We start from the raw sequence: 17,842 nt of genomic DNA on the forward strand, positions 1-17,842 counted from the left end.
TAACCACCAGGCAATATGATCTGTTTGTCATAATCCTTACATTGTATTCTCTATACTAATTTCAACACCATAAATATTGAAAATTGCTATAGTTTATAATATATAATACAGTTTAGATTAATTGTGTAGATGGTCACGAACAAGTGGTTCCTGAATAACGATGGCAGTTGGAACTGGTCATAAAATGCAGGATCACATGACCACAAAATACAGTTCCAACAGTCCCCATTGCCATCATTAACTGAATTAACTGAACCCTCTGAACTGGGGGGAGGGGGTTGTCCAACAATATTTGTAATTGTTGCAGTTCATTATTTGAAAGCCCCTACGCTATTTCAATTTGCTAGACCATTTGAAAATTGAAGGTTGAAAATAATGTCTAACCTGCATAAACAGCATGCTTATATTAGGTGAAATAAAATTGTACGTACTTTTGGACAGGTTTTTCTTTAGAATGCTGTTTCAATATAGTCCTTTCATTGTGGTCTGTGACAGTGCTCTCTTGTACCGAAGTCCTGTTTACCATAGAATATCACAAATTTAGTAACTCGGAGAAGAGATCTATTCACTACAGCAATAAAAGCACTCAAAGGCATAAAGTAAAACACCAAATTAAAACACCAGAACTAGTTCATGAAGTAAGCCTGTGAAATAAAAAATACAAAAACGTGGAAGTTTAGTGGGAAAAGTACTGTACCTAAATCTAAAAAAACAAAAATATTTTTTAATATTTTGCACAGTAATGTTGCATAAATAAAAAATATTCTTATCTTGTGTTGCTAATGTGAATTGATAAATCTTTTTATTTTTTAATTGTAATGTATTTTTGTTAGCCCGGCTCCCCCTCCAAAAAGCCAAAAAAAAAAAAAAGATAAAAGCGAAAAAAGGAATATAAATTTACAAACTGCATAAAATTAAATAAAAACTTTGGAAGTAATATCAGCAATAAGTCTAAAGGTAAAGAATTATCAATTCAGCACATGAGTTATTTTTTACATTGAGGCACACTTTCACAATTTCATTTTTCTAAAGAATTATGTGTGATTTCCAAGAAATAACTCAAAGTGTCCCGGCAACTGTTACCATATAAAAAGTGCAACTCCATGTACTTTTTAAGGTTATAAGGTTGGTGATGTATTTTGCTAATTAGAAGCAAAATGCTTTTAGTAAATCATGGTGTGTTTCTTTATTGCTTTTTTTGGCACATGTTTTTTTTAATTAGTGTACCTGTGAGGTATGGTTACTCTATCTCTAGCTTTTTTCTCTGTTGCAGTCCCTCTCTTGATGTCTAAAAATACTGAGATCTCTTGGGAAGAAAATACCCCTTTTTCTACAATTTTACATTTTTTTTGTAAGAACTTGTCTGTTCAAACTGTCTTTGCCCATAATTTTTGTTTCCTTAGGCTCCCTCCTGGCAGCTGAGCATTCCAACTTGGTTGTCCTATGGCACAGATTAGCTAAAACGCTCCTGCTGTGCTTTGCTAGTCTTGTATGTGTTGAAAAATATGGAAAGTCTTTAAATGCTTATGTAATAATATGCCTAATATAATATAATTGATCAACAAAAAAGGAATTACATGCTTGCCTGTAAATTCAGAGCAAAAACAAAGTTCAAAGAAAATGGCAGAAGAGAAAAAGCTGTTTCTTCTTTTTTTTTATTGAAAAGTTTTAACATACATTTTATCTTTAACAATCCCCCCTCCCCCTCCCATACCCATCCCTCCCTACCCCTCCCCCCTTCCCCCCCCCCGACTTCCCAGAGCTAAGTACAGGGTATAAAAACAAGAAAAAAACAATCATAAACATCCAAATGCTAACAACCACAAGCTCTAAAATCTACCACTCTCTAGCTCATATAGGATAACTACAAACACTATTACTATTAAATATAAAAAAGAAAAAAGAAAAGAAAGGAAGACTTATTCAAATGCTACATGAAACTTTTTAGTCCCATATTTGTTCTGGATATACTCAATCCATTTTCTCCACTCCATAATGTAACGTTCTTGCGAGTGATCTTTCAAATAAGCCGATATCTTTGCCATCTCTGCCAGGTCAGAAACCTTTAAAGTCCATTCTTCTATAGTCGGCAGTTCCTCCTTCTTCCAATACTGACCTATTAAGAGTCTTGCTGCCGTAATTAAATTCAACATCAACTTAGTGTCCACAACAGTAGCTTCTGTAATTATACCCAACAAAAAGAATTGCGGACAAAACTTTATCTTTTGCTTGAAGATCTTCTGCATATTGCACCAAATTTTTATCCAAAAGGCCTTAACCTTTTTGCAAGTCCACCATATGTGAAAATATGTTGCATCTTCGTCACCACACCTCCAGCATTTGGGCTGATAGTTCGGATACATACTTGCAAGCTTTTTAGGATCTAAATGCCATCTATAAAACATTTTATAAAAGTTCTCTCTTAAATTTTGAGCTTGTGTAAATTTTACGTTCCTCACCCAGATCTTTTCCCACGTGTCCATTGTGATAACTTCTTGGATATTTTGGGCCCATTTTATCATGCAATCTTTAACAAGTTCTGTTTCTGAATCAATTTCTATCAATGCAAGATATATCCGTTTGATATGTGCAGGACCCTGATTTCTAATTTGCTTTATCAGATTTTCATCAGTCATTGTAAAACCAATTTTCAGATCTTCTTTCCACCTGGCCCGTAGCTGAATATATTGAAACCAAGTTTGAATAATCTTCTCATCTCGCAAGAGGCTGTACGGTTTCAGACACCAGACATTTCTTTCCAGACTTAAAATCTCCTTATACGTAGTCACATCATGTTTAAAACCAACATTTATATTTTCTATTGCGTGTTTTGGAATTGCCCACAATGGTATCTTACAATCTAGCTTATCAAACTGGACTATGGTCAGAAATAGCTCTTGCACAGATCTTTAGCTTCTTAATCCTAGAAAAAAAGTCATTGGTCAGCAGAATAAAATCAATTCTGGAAAAAGATTGATGTCTATCAGAAAAAAAAGTATAATCCTTTTCGTGCAGATGAGTGTCACGCCAAATATCTCGCAGTTCCAAATCATCCTTCATTTCAAAAAAAGATTTAGGCAATCTGGCATGACTCGGAGAGCGCTTAAAAAAACCAGCCTTATCCATCTGTACATCCAAAACACCATTCCAATCCCCCATAAAAATAAATGATTTGTAATCCAATTGGGTAAGCTTTGTATGAAGTAAGCTAAAAAAATCAGCTTGCTGTTGATTAGGAGCATACAGTCCAACTAAAAGCGTTTTTTTGCCTTCTAGCAGCAAATCTATCATAAGATATCTACCATGCTTATCTGCTTCAATTAGTTCCGCTGATAAAGTAGTTTTAACATAAACAACCACTCCATTTTTCTTATTCATCGCAGAGGCAACAAATTGCGTGCCCAATCTTGAATTGGATAAATACTTTTGGTCCATAACCCTAATATGCGTTTCTTGCAAACATATAACATCCATCTTGAATTGTTTTAAATATTGAAAAACTTTCTTTCTCTTCTGTGGTGAATTTAGTCCATTAACATTCCAGGTTAAAAATTTAGTCGCCATGCGTGGCATCCCGAAGCTGTTGGAGCAGATCTTTAATAGCCCCTCTGTCTTCTTTGGGCCGCGCTCCTCCCACTGCTTCGCTGTAAGTACGCTTTGAGAATTCCATAAACTTCTGTTGGTCTTGCTCTTTTATTTGTTTTGCTCGTTTTAAAGCGGCACGTGTCACCCTCTGCTCTCCAGCAACAGCCGACAAAGTTGTACTTTGATCCCCTCCAGCACCATTCTCCTCTTTCTGTCCACCTTCAGCCTCTTGAGATTTCCCTTCTCCAAATCCCTTTGCAGCTTCCAGAAGTGATAGTGGGGTCGCTTTTAAAACATTATTGTAGAAGTCACGCGCCTGTGTCACAGTAACCAGACGGTATCTTTTGCCTTCATGCATCACCACCAATCCGACAGGAATCTCCCATCTAAACTTTATTTCACGTTGCTTAAGTTCTTGCACGAGAAATGCAAAATCCTTCCTTCTCCTTAGAATCTTTGGAGGAATTTCTTTTAAAACCAAAACTTCTTGGTCAGCAATCACAACTTTAGTATCATAAGCGGCTTGAATAACTTCATCTCTGGTTTCTCTCTTTGTAAAATAGACCACCACATCTCTAGGTAGCTTTCTCTGTCTAGCAATCCATGAGTTTACACGAAAAACTTTATCCATGCATCCCTTTATTTCAGATGCTGACTGATCCAATACTGCTTCCAACGCCTCAGAAATCAACTGCTTTAGGTCTTCTTTAGGATTCTCTTTTAAGCCTCTGATTCTAATAGCATGCTGCATCTGATGATACTGGACAAGACTCAATTCTCCGTCCATTCTATCCCTTAAATCTTCATTCTCCAGTACCTTTACTTCTAATATAGCATTCTTTTGACTCAGATCCTCCACTTTTTCATCCAAACTTTGCACACATTCAGCCACGCTTTGCACTGTAGACAAAATGTCTACCCTCATCGCACTAAACTTCTCTTCCATCCTCTCCTCCATTACTTTAAACTTCTCTTCTATCCTCTCCTCCAATTTTTCCAATTTCTCCTCCACCTTTGCCAACTTGTCACCCAGCATTTCTGATATTACCTGGGATTGTTTCTCCAAAGCATCTTCTAGCTCTTTCGATGTCAATGCAGCAGGAGGAACCAAAGCTTGCAACGATGTCTGTTGCATCGGGGAAGTTCCCGCACTCCGAATAGTTTTTGAGGGAGGTTTAGCCGCCATCTTTTCACTTTCACTTGTTGCACACTTTCACTTTAGGTTTATAAAGTCCATTAAGCTAGAGAGTAAAAATAAAAGTCCTCTTCACCTCGACCTCCTGTACCACTCTGCCTGCTCCTTTTTATTCCAAAGTCTTTCCTTCTGGCAGGGGTGGTCGCAAACGCCTGGCTCTGCTCCGAAAATCCCAGAGCAGAGACGCTGAACAGCTGGGAGCAACCCAGGCTACGGGGGAGTTCAATCCTTCAGCCGCCCAAGCTTTAAGCTCAGGCGGCCCCGGAGAACTCAACCCCTACCTGGGGCCTCACCCCCTCCTCTTCTCCCGAGGAGGGGGCTTCAAATCCACCCGAACAGCTGATCGGCGCTGTTTCGGGTGAAAACAACTCAGCTGAGCAGCGGGCAGCCCGAAACGGCTGTCTCCGGCGCCGCGCCGCCACCGGAAGTCCAAGCTGTTTCTTCTTAAAATGTAATATTTTTAATGGAAATATTATTTCTGCTCAAGCATGGCAGTGGATCAGTTGAATTAGGTGCTTATGTTATGCATGCACCTTTGTTTATTTAAAAGGTAATATTGGTCTATGAGATAAAGTATCTCACCAGAATAATTAATTTTGTTTACTGATTTTATTTAAATTTATAAGGGATTTCAAGGACATAACTAGTTAAACCCCCTTGAGGGCCTTGTTCCTTACCAAGCTGTTGTTTGAATATAGCAAAATGATGCAAAGCATTTATATGCATGCCATTTAAAAATGGTACACGGTGTGCATATTTTGTTGGGTCAGGAATAAACTACATACATAATCATATTGAAGTGCTTCTCTACATTCATTCAAGATTAATGTGATTATTCCTCAAGAGCATCAAAATCCCTGATCAATTGTTCACTTAGTTTATTCATGTAAACAATTAAAATAAACCAGTGCACTATAGATATATATTGGAAGTCCAAATCATTTGAAATAAAAAAATTCTTGCTTATTGATGACATTTTTATAATTATTACAAGATATGCATTGTAATTACCACAGTATATCTTAGGACATATACTGATATTGTTTGCACTAAGGATGAAACTTCATTTTTGTTATATAACAAAAATGTTGATATAAGAAATTTAACTTTCCCTATTAAAATTTCTTTGTTCCCTGTGTCTAAACCAGGGGTCTTCAAACTTGGCCCTTTTATGACTTGTGGACTTCAACTCCCAGAATTCCTCAGCCAGCATGAATTCTGGGAGTTGAAGTCCACAAGTCATAAAAGGGCCAAGTTTGAAGACCCCTGGTCTAAACCTTCAAGTCAGTTTGAAGAAAAGTAGATAAACTTAAACCTGTTATGTGCTACTAGTGATTTCCCATTTTGATTTACAATAACAATGGGCAATGTATAAACCATGTGTAGTCCTTGGCTTATGGTAATGGGTACACAAGGGTTTCACGCAAATGTTTTGTTTTCCCTTGCTTTTAGTACCACTTTTAAAGATAGATCAAAAGGATCTATCTTTAAAAGTGGTACTAAAACAAATAAAATTAATTAATGGGTTTATGGGTAGGTGTGTAAATACAGTAAGTTCATAAATAGTTTCCAACTCTGCAGTGAAGATTTCTTAATAAATTCTAAAAAATGTATGAGGAATGCTTGTGGTGACATTAGAGGTATTGAGGATGTGAAAGTATTTTGCATTTTTGTGTGCAGATGCTGTGGTTTAGTTAGCTGAGACCCTGAGTTATTTGTAATAAATGTTATGTAGATTGTATGTTGCAATGGGAATATGGATGTGAAAACTGATATGTATTAGGTAAATTAGAGTGAATGACTGCTCTGTGTTTTCATTAATGTGGTGGGTTGACTCCAAAATTGGATTAATCATATTAGTTCGTTAAAAAATGAAAAAAATCTCCAAATTTCCTTGAAATTGTTATGTAGTATTTACCGTAACTGAAATAAAGAATTATGTCATCCTTGAAATAGTAAAATGACATTAAGTCAAATTTATTTTTAGCCATACATATATGTAAATATCACAACATAGAGAAGTAAGTTCTTGTTTCTACTGCAGGAAAACTTTGTGGTACCTTAAAGACTAGAGACTGACATCTCATATTATGTCAGCAACTTTTTGGATGGAAACCATTTCATGAATGCATGAATTGTCTTCTGATGACTATTTGGGCATATCTATTGTACAGTATATAGTTTTTCTGAAAAGGTTGTAGAAGAGGCTTCTTCTAATATGATTTTTATTTCCCAGCCTAGTCTATAGGCGTGGGATTTTGTGATGGTTTCCCATTCAACTATGAACCAGATCTCTTCTAGTTAACTTTTTAGATGACAATCAGGATGCTGTCATCTTCTGAGTTTTTGTGAAGAATATCTGATTCAGCTAAACCTGAATCTTACAGGTAATAGTAGTCATGAGAAAACTCAGCAAGTCAGTGAATGAAACATCCCTCTCACTTTTCATAAATAAGATTGTGAAGGTGGGAAACAGGATTCAGCTATCATTCATTTGTTCTTCTGCATATCTTATTTTTTTCTGTCCTTTGCAACATGGGAAGCAACAGATAAAAAGGAGGCTACTTCACGTACTAACGGCAGCAAGAATTGTATTTGCCCAACATTGGAAAAATGAAAATTTACCAGCTGAAGAAGTACTAATTTACCAGCTGAAGAAAATTTACCAGCTGAAGAAAATTTTAGAGTGTGCAGAAATGGATAGATTGACTTAAGAGAAAGAAGACTCAGTGTATTTTAGAAAATGGTATAATTTCTATCAATGGCTAAAAAAACGAGTTAAGAGAAAGGAATGTGATATGTAATTTTGAATATATATTAGCAAGAAGAATGTTATTGAGTGATTAATTAACATATTGTTTATGATAATTAACTATTATCTATTATTGTTTGTTAAACACATGAACCCAGACATTATGCTGTTTGCTTAATATTCAGAATGTTATTTGGAAAAACCCCAACCCTAATCCTAACCCTAACCCAAATCCCAACCCCAACCCTGACCTCACCTTATTCCTAACCCTATAAAAACTAATAAAATCTATATAAAAAAGGAGGCTACTTTGGTACTATCATCGTGGTTCTATCGTTCTTTTGCTCTTTCTGTCAACTCACTGGAACCAAGTATGTTTGGTCTGTGAATCTTTGGTCATTGTGCTAAAACGGTTGTAATATTGTTTCATCTGAGGCTATTGTCCTCAGATCTTAGATCAGAAGTGTAAAGCACTGATACATTTAGCTCACAAGATGCCATTCCATAGTGCTGGAAAATTACAGTACATGAGTTTTGATAGTTGCTAAAATGGATTTCCATTTTACAGAGCGGCAACAACTACAATCAGTGTGCCTTCTGTGTTAGGCATTCCTGAGAAAAACAAGTTATGTATCTTTCCAAGAGCTTGACACATTTTGAGAGACAATTAGCTGAATGATCCATTTTTGTTCTTAAATAATGGTATGCGTCTAATGAGTCTCTCTCTCTCTCTCTCTCTCTCTCTCTCTCTCTCTCTCTATATATATATATATATATATATATATATATATATATATATATATATATATATAGTATTGAAACCATCTGAAAATGTATTGAAAAGCTCAATTTCTTCTACATTGAATATATATATATATATATATATATATATATATATATATATATATATATATATATATATATATATATTCAATTGAGCTTTTCAATACATTTTCAGGTGGTTTCAATAAGGCAGAATATAATTCATGAGATACATATAATTCCCAAAATTTCTTTCAGGACTGTACAAAATGTTAAAAATCCAAACCTTAAGTAAATTGTTTGTTTAACTGTTGTTAATTTTAACCCTTTTAATGCTTTCATGCTATTGTAAGCAACCCAGAGTTACTGTGGGTAGTGAAACTAGCAGCATATAAAATAAATCATAGTTTTGCAGTGCAATTACTTGCATTGCAAACATGGATCAATCTTAATTTCATATATTTGATACTTGACTCAGATCCTTTCTTTTGCCACACATGCACAGGTATGCACTCACATTTTGATCGGAAAATAGCCTACATTGAACTTGCAAGCAAACCACCGATTCTAGACATGGAAATCCTATTAATGGTAAATGATGAAGTTGTTAATGCTTCACTGCCTTCAGCTGTAGCATCTCATTGAATGAGGATTTATATCTTGCTAAAACTGCCCATGTGAATATTTTATCTAAACAGATCTCAGTGGATTGATTGTTGCTTAAAAAGGCACATTTTTAGTTAAACAGAAAGAGTGAATCATAGCAAAACTGCTTTTCTTTGTCTTTTTTTGCCTCATCAGTACTAACGGTAGTACTGAAGAAGGAAAGAAACTATCCTTCAAAACAGTGTTTTTTTCCTCTCTCTTTTCTTTCTTCTTGAGCTATTCTAATCAAATCACTGTTGTTGTTTAATCCTAGGTCTGTGTGCTGGAGAGACAGATATTTGATTTCCTTGGTTATCAATGGGCACCAATCCTGGCAAATTTTGTACACATTATTATAGTCATACTTGGCCTATTTGGAACCATCCAGTATAGACCTCGCTACATAACAGGAGTAAGTATTATTAACTTTGTATGCTTAAGAATGTACCTGCTATATACAGTAAGAATTAAGAGACATTAAGACATTCTCTATAGTTTAGGAGGCATCTGTACATATAATCTCTGTGATCAAGGCAGATTAACTATATCCAGAAAATACAGCAAATTGTTCAGAGATCACTGGATTTTTTTTTAGAAAAGTATGTTGCCAGATTTACATAATGTCATGTAGGGATATATATTTTCAGTAGCTGAAAAGTTAAGCTATGTATGCTTTGTGAGTGAAATGGGTGATTTCCACACCTCCCTCCCTCCCTCCCTCTCTCTCTTCCTCCCGTCTTTCTCTTTCTTCAAAGAACTATTCAAATTGTAACCTTAAAATTATTCATGACAGCTGAACTCAAAAGCAATCAGAGTTGAAGAGTATTCAAAGAAAAATGAAGGTAAAAGGGAATGCAATAAAAATGGTTTTAAAAAACAATACAAGATGTATGGCCAACAGAGATGACATTTCTATAGATTACAGAGTCAGACCTTATTCTTTTACTGCTCGGTCTATTAGTTGGATGGCTGAAAAATGTTATCCATAAAGATCAATAATAACAGCAGGTTACATTCATCCGCTAGAGCTTAGCAATTGCTATTTCGACTCTATCTGCAACTTTGATCATTCAGAGGTAATGTATGAATATAGTCCATAATAATGCAGTTGTAGTTATATACTTCCAATTTTTGAAATTGATAATTGCTCCCTAGTGCTCAGAATATCTCATTATTACAGGTACCTACTCCAGCAGATTCTGGGCAGCTTGCAAAATATAATACTAAATTAGTTAAAAACTTTGATAAAACAAAGCAAAAGTTATCATAAAAACAGAAAAAATGGGTAATGAAATGTCTGCAAGAACACAACCAAGCCCAGAGAGCATCTTATTTCAACCCTGAGCTACAAATATTCCCCTTTATTAAAAACAAAGAATGGGAAGGATCTTCCCATACACATCAAACTTGAACCTGGGACTAAAGCCAGGTTGTCAGAGCTTATTGGAATCCCAGGAAAGAGGGCATCATCCATATTTCTGGAGGAATGATGTCCCAGATTGTGGAGGTTGCAACAGAGAAGGCATGCTTTCTAATTCCCAAAATATGGCAACATAAAAGATACCTGGAATGTACCCACTCCACCCAAAGACATCTGGAATGCAGCTCTCAGAACAGTGGTGACATATGGCCACAATGAGACATGCCCATTGCTGCTTGAGCCACTGCATTCTCAACCAACTGAAGTCAAAATGTTGAACATATATTTTGAGAATGGCTGATATGCTTTGGAATGTCATAGAAGACTCTTTTTGAATATTATGGTTCTTGTATCCACTTGTACTTCATTTATGCTTAGTTAGCATTGCCTCTAAGGAGCAAAATATATTTCATTACAACAAAGTAGTTTGAAGTTTTAGAAGAAATAAAGTTTCCATTTGGTTCTGTGTATGGTCTCACTAAACTTAGCTAATTGCAATAGTTCCTTCCTCGGGATTCCCTATCACAGTGGTTTGATTTCAATATTGTCTTAAAAATGTATGTTTACAATAAAACTGATACAATAGAATATCCTATCACACTAAGTATTTTTTCCAAGCCAGTTTATTTAACTTTACTGTGTAGTTCGTACTATCCTAGAAGAATTTCTGTAGCTTTACCACCATCAACATCCCTGCCAATACTATAGATTTTTTTCCACACACATCAATTTGATAAACAAGCCAGGTGTCTGCTCCTTTGCTTTATGTCTGCAAGAGTCATGTCCTGTGTGCTTCTTATACTTAGCATCCTCTTCGTTGAAATCCGGCTCTGAAGCACTCTCCGCCACCAAAGTCATTAATTCTTCATAGAATCATTGACATTATAAAACATAATTAATAGTTTTCCTCCAAATTATAGTAAAAGATCTCCTAACATACATGCAGCTTCTTTTTTTCCTCCCTTCTGTTGGAATAAGTCACACGAAACAGGAATTCTGTGTCTGTTAGTTCTTGACATTTTTACAAGCAATCTCCTTCTGTACTAAACATATAGCCTTTTATACAGGATAAAGCACAGGTCAGTGAATTTATCTGGGTGATTCACAGATTACAAGCGTCACACAAGGATAAAGAAATAATTCTCAAGCCTACAAGAGCTCGTTTTTGATATTTTGCCAAACATCCTGATAGGAAGATCCATGCAGCAAATCTGCTCTCCTAATTTTATATAATGATTCTTGGATGTTCTGAGTCTCTCTGTTCACTGCTGGGAATAGTACATAGATGCCAGCCTGATGCTCTTGTGGATTAAAATTAACATGTCAGAGGAATGAAATAGCAACTTCCATTCCTGATGTATGCATGTTAATTAGAACACATTTACAGAGTACGTTTGTGTATACATTTTGGGGATGATAAACATCATCATGCTTGGCATGGAGTTGCTTCGTCATTCTGTCTCCCGGTAAAAAGGAGCGCTAGAAAAAGGAGTACAGACAGAGCCAACTTTTTCTTCTTAGTTTGATTTACAAATTATTTATGCTTATTCTACCTTCATATCTATCTCTGGCACATTTTCCTGGTAAAGCAATTTGGAAACATTGATTGGAAGCCATTCTCCTAGAGAACATGAACTATTTTATTCCTAATTCTGCTGTATACGAACAATTTGATTGCAAATTTATCCTTCCAGTAGAACAGGATCTTCATATTCCCATATCACTCTTCATATTCAGAGACTAAGAAAACTTTCCAGGATAATTTCTATTTTCACAGATGGGGAAAAAGGAGACCTGTGGGAATTTCTGTAAATACAAGGAGTAATCATATAATCCCCTTCATGGATTACTGCCTTGTCGTGGCGAAGGGGCTTGCGTAATTCAATGAAGCCATGAGCTATGCCGTGCAGGGCCACCCAAGATGGACAGGTCATAGCTGAGAGTTCTGACAAAACGTGATCCACTGGAGAAGGAAATGGCAAACCACTCCAGTATCTTTGCCATGAAAACTCTATGGACAGTACCAAAAGGCAAAACGATATGACGCTGGAAGATGAGCCCCTCAGGTCGGAAGGCGTCCAATATGCTACTGGGGAAGAGCAGAGGGCTAGTACTAGTAGCGCCAGAAAGAATGAAGCGACTGGGCCAAAGCCGAAAGGACGCTAAGCTGTGGATGTGTCTGGTGGTGAAAGGAAAGTCCGATGCTGTAAAGATTTTTTCTCCATAGGAACCTGGAATGTAAGATCCATGAATCAAGGAAAGCTGGATGTGGTCAAACAAGAGATGACAAGACTGAACATCGACATCTTAGGTATCAGCGAACTAAAATGGACAGGAATGGGTGAATTTAATTCAGATGACCATCAGGTATACTACTGCGGGCAAGAATCCCTCAGAAGAAATGGAGTAGCCTTCATAGTCAATAAAAGAGTAGGAAAATCAATACTGGGATACAATCCTCAAGATGACAGAATGATCTCAGTTCGAATCCAAGGGAAACCATTCAATATCACAGTAGTCCAAGTCTATGCCCCAACCACCAGTGCTGAAGAGGATGAAATTGACCGGTTCTATGAAGCCCTACAGCACCTTATAGAAGTAACACCAAAAAATGATGTCCTTATCATCATGGGGGATTGGAATGCTAAAGTAGGAAGCCAAAAGATAACTGGAATAACAGGCAAGTTTGGCCTTGGAGTACAAAATGAAGCAGGGCACAGGCTGATAGAATTTTGTCAAGAGAATATGATGGTCATAGCAAACACTCTTTTCCAACAACCCAAGAGACGGCTCTACACATGGACATCACCAGATGGTCAACACAGAAATCAGATTGACTATATGCTCTGCAGCCAAAGATGGAGAAGCTCTATACAGTCGGTAAAAACAAGACCAGGAGCTGACTGTGGCTCAGACCATGAGCTTCTCCTTGCAAAATTTAGGCTTAAACTGAAGAAAGTAGGGAAAAGCACTAGGCCACTCAGGTATGAATTAAATCATATCCCTGTTGAATATACAGTAGAGGTGACAAATAGATTTAAGGAATTAGATCTGATAGACAGAGTGCCTGAAGAACTATGGACAGAGGTTCGCGACATTGTACAACAGGTAGCAACCAAAACCATCCCAAAGAAAAAGAAATGCAAGAAAGCAAAATGGCTGTCTGAGGAAGCTTTGCAAATAGCTGAGGAAAGGAGGAAAGCGAAAGGCAAGGGAGGAAAACATAGATATGCCCAATTGAATGCAGAATTCCAGAGAATAGCTAGAAGAGATAAGAATGCCTTCTTAAATGAACAGTGCAAAGAAATAGAAGAAAACAATAGAATAGGGAGGACCAGAGATCTTTTCAAGAAAATTGGAGAGATGAAGGGAACATTCCATGCAAAAATGGGCATGATAAAGGACCAAAATGGCAGGGACCTAACAGAGGCAGAAGAGATTAAGAAGAGGTGGCAAAATTACACAGAAGAACTATACAAGAATGAGCTTAACGTCCCAGATAATCACAATGAGGTGGTCACTGACCTCGATCCAGACATCCTAGAATGTGAAGTGAAGTGGGCCTTAGAAAAGCTGAGCAACAACAAAGCTAGTGGAGGTGACAGTATTCCAGCTGAGCTATTCAAAATCTTAAAAGACAGTGCAGTAAAAGTGCTACACTCAATTTGCCAGCAAATTTGGAAAACTCAACAGTGGCCACAGGATTGGAAAAGATCAGTTTACATTCCAATTCCAAAGAAAGGCAGTGCCAAAGAATGTTCAAACTATCGCACCATTGCACTCATTTCTCATGCTAGTAAAGTCATGCTTAAAATCCTACAAGCTAGACTTCAGCAGTATGTGGATCGAGAACTACCAGAAGTACAGGCAGGATTTCGAAGAGGCAGAGGAACTAGAGATCAAATTGCTAACATACGCTGGATCATGGAGAAAGCTAGGGAGTTCCAGAAAAACATCTACTTCTGCTTCATTGACTATGCTAAAGCCTTTGATTGTGTGGATCATAACAAACTCTGGCAAGTTCTTAAAGAGATGGGAGTACCAGACCATCTTATTTGTCTCTTGAGAAACTTATATGCGGGTCAAGAAGCAACAGTGAGAACTGGACACGGAACCACTGATTGGTTCAAAATTGGGAAAGGAGTCCGGCAAGGCTGTATACTGTCGCCCTGCCTATTTAACTTATATGCAGAGCACATCATGAGAAAGGCAGGGCTAGATGAATCAAAAGTTGGAATTAAGATTGCTGGAAGAAATATCAACAACCTAAGATACGCAGATGATACCACTCTAATGGCAGAAAGTGAAGAAGAACTAAAGAGCCTGTTGTTGCGGGTGAAGAAGGAGAGTGCAAAACTTGGGTTGAAACTTAACATTAAGAAAACCAAGATCATGGCATCTGGCCCTCTCAATTCATGGCAAATAGATGGGGAAGAAATGGAGGTAGTGACAGATTTTGTTTTCCTGGGCTCCAAGATCACTGCAGATGGGGACTGTAGCCAAGAAATTAAAAGACGCTTGCTCCTGGGAAGGAAAGCCATGGCAAATCTAGACAGCACACTAAAAAGCAGAGACATCACCCTGTCAACAAAAGTGTGTATAGTCAAGGCTATGGTCTTCCCAGTTGCAATGTATGGCAGTGAAAGTTGGACCATAAGAAAGGCTGAGCGCCAAAGAATTGAGGCCTTTGAACTATGGTGCTGGAGAAGACTCCTGCGAGTCCCTTGGACTGCAAGGCGATCAAACCGGTCAGTCCTAGAGGAGATCAACCCTGACTGCTCTTTAGAAGGCCAGATCCTGAAGCTAAAACTCAAATACTTTGGCCACCTAATGAGAAGGAAGGACTCACTGGAGAAGAGCCTAATGCTGGGAAACATTGAGGGCAAGAGAAGAAGGGGACGACAGAGAATGAGGTGGCTGGATGGAGTCACTGAAGCAGTAGGCGTGAGCTTAAATGAACTCCAGAAGATGGTAGAAGACAGGAAGGCCTGGAGGAATGTTGTCCATAGGGTCACGATGAGTCGGACACGACTTCGCAGCTAACAACAACAACAAATCATAAAATATTGAATATAGTTACTTTGTGAGTAGAACGTCAGTTTATTTGCAAGCTGGTCTTACAGATCTTAATTTAAAAAAAAACAGTAGAGCAACAGTTCTATCTCTATCTTTCATATTTATTCAAGGTGGAGAAATGAAACATGTTTTGATTTGAATGGTTATAAAAACTCAACAAATTCCTTTTTCCCAGATCTATGTGAGAATCAAAATAGATTTGCAAAATTCAGAAAACATGCAAGCACTAAAAAGTATCTATTGAAGAAAGTATGTACAAAATGAATGTTTGAAGAAGTAAACATGATAGGAATAATATTAAAGAAAACTAATATTTATGAAACATACACAAATTAGAAAGTTCTCACAATGACTAATATGTTATTAATTTTTATGAGGTAGTGGAACTGAATTCATGAAGCACAGAAATGAGTGAAATAGATTTATGACACATATGGCCCATGGGCTGGCAGTTTGACACCCCTGATATTAGAAGGAGGATTCCTGAGATAACTTGTTTTAAACTACATCCAAAACTGTATAATAAAACATAGCACCTGGCTGATGCCTTGATGTCATGAAAGATACCAATGCAAGCTTATTCTTTGCCAAATTACTGAAAAGGAGTAACCTCAAGACATTGATTTCAGGAGTAAGGCAATTTTATGATAGCAGTCTTCCATCACTTGAGGGGTTGTCACAAAAAAGATGGAGTCAACCTATTCTCCAAAGCACCAGAGGGTAGGGCAAGAAGTAGTGGGTGGAAGATCATTAAAAAGGGAACCAACCTAGAACTAAGGAGAAATTTCCCGACAGTAACAACAATTAACCAATGGAATGGCTTGCCTCCAGAAGTTGTGGGTGCTGCATCACTGGAGGTTTTCAAGAAGAGATTAAACAAACATTTTGTCGTGGGCAGGACTAGAAGACTTCCAAGGTCCCTTCCAACCCCTAAGATCTTTAAAACGTGATGGAAACTTCTTTCACACGGAACCCAGGCGAAATGTGTGGTGGCTTTAACAAATGAGAGTTGTGTTGGATTTCTTTTCCAAAGGCCTGCTAGGTGACTGGTGGCTGCATTCCAAAGAAGTTTTCTGAATTCTCAGAAGGAATCCAGCAGGTGACAATCGCTCAGTTCCTTGAGCATAATTAGTGGTTGGATTCCTGTGCATGCTGCTGCTAATTGAATTGATTAGTGGACAAAAGGAGATGATATGAAGTAGAGATCATGCCTAAGCTTACATGTAAAATCCTCTTTTCTTCTATGAAGCTATTGGGCAACTTAGCTCTTTTATTCTTGCTAGGACAAAACATAGAAAATATGTTTTGCATATGGGAGCTTTCATGTTCAATCCCAGAGCCCACTAGTTAGAGCTAAGAAAAGCTCCAGTCAGGAAACTTGTAGACAATAATATAGTAAACTGTATTATGATGTTTGCACTTCTCTGAATAAGACAGTTTTCAGCTGGAAAAAAAACTGGAATCCATGCAGAAATGATTGTTGAGAGATAAAATACAATTGGGATTGTATACTTGAAGGAAAAACATCTTCAGAACTGCATAATTAAATATGTCTTTTTGGAAAAAAAATTTAAAAACCTGCAGATTAGTGCAGAAATAAAATGGATTGACATATGAGTAGGCATATACTTAAATATATACAGTAGCTAGAGCTTATTGTTTGGATAAAGGTTTTGTCTTCATTCTTTTTTCACAACTGCACATGCACAATCCACATGCAGTTCTACTATGATATTTTCTGTGAATTCTTTTCTCCTTAAGATGATTCATATCCTTTCTCTTGGAGAAGTAAGTTGTCTCTTTTTGCTTTAAAGATCATGCTGTAAGACCTGTGTATGGTGGTCACAATACCTTTGCAGCTGCATTGCTTTGTACTGGCTGACTTTCTTTAACTTTGCTTTAAGGATTCTTTTATTTTGTCTTCCTTGAATGTATGCACTGAATTCCCTCTAAATCATGCCATTTTGATCCTTCTCTATCTTACTCTTTCAGCAACTTGTTCAGCTTTCGAGTGGTCTGCAGGGAGAACAGCAAATTACTTTTTCACACCATGCTTGTTGTCATGTGTGCTATTCCCTGGAAAGAAACATTTTACAGCTGACATTGAAAAGCAAGATAAAAAATATGCATAGTGTGAAACAGAGCAGTTAGAGTGCCCCCAAATTCCAATTTCTCACAATTTCCATAGTTTAGTTGCAAATTGTGCAATTTATCTAGAGATTTGTTTTATGGTTTATTGTCTATGCATAGGCACAGTGATAAGACCACACAGATTCCTGTCAGAGGAACCATACTGCAGATAATAAATATCAAATTTTAAAGTAATAAGAATCTCAGTACTGTAGCATCTGATGTTCAGTTAGGTTTGCAGATATTGTATTATAAATGGCTACTAATACGGCACTTT

At 37.1% G+C, this 17,842-nt stretch overlaps 1 protein-coding gene across 2 annotated transcripts in view; it reads left to right on the top strand.

Annotated features, from left to right (window-relative positions):
• NKAIN2 (sodium/potassium transporting ATPase interacting 2) overlaps window positions 1–17,842 on the top strand; it is a gene marked incomplete at both ends in the record, with an annotated part of 592,675 nt that overhangs the window by 272,922 nt on the left and 301,911 nt on the right. For both annotated transcript variants that reach the window (XM_081313562.1, XM_081313563.1), the window contains one exon: window positions 9,214–9,351. In XM_081313562.1, the coding sequence (XP_081169688.1) occupies window positions 9,214–9,351 (138 nt within the window). The remainder of the gene's footprint in view (window positions 1–9,213; window positions 9,352–17,842) is intronic.

Source organism: Vipera berus (genome assembly GCF_964194415.1).
Source record: "Vipera berus genome assembly, chromosome: 1".
Classification (NCBI taxonomy): domain Eukaryota; kingdom Metazoa; phylum Chordata; class Lepidosauria; order Squamata; family Viperidae; genus Vipera; species Vipera berus.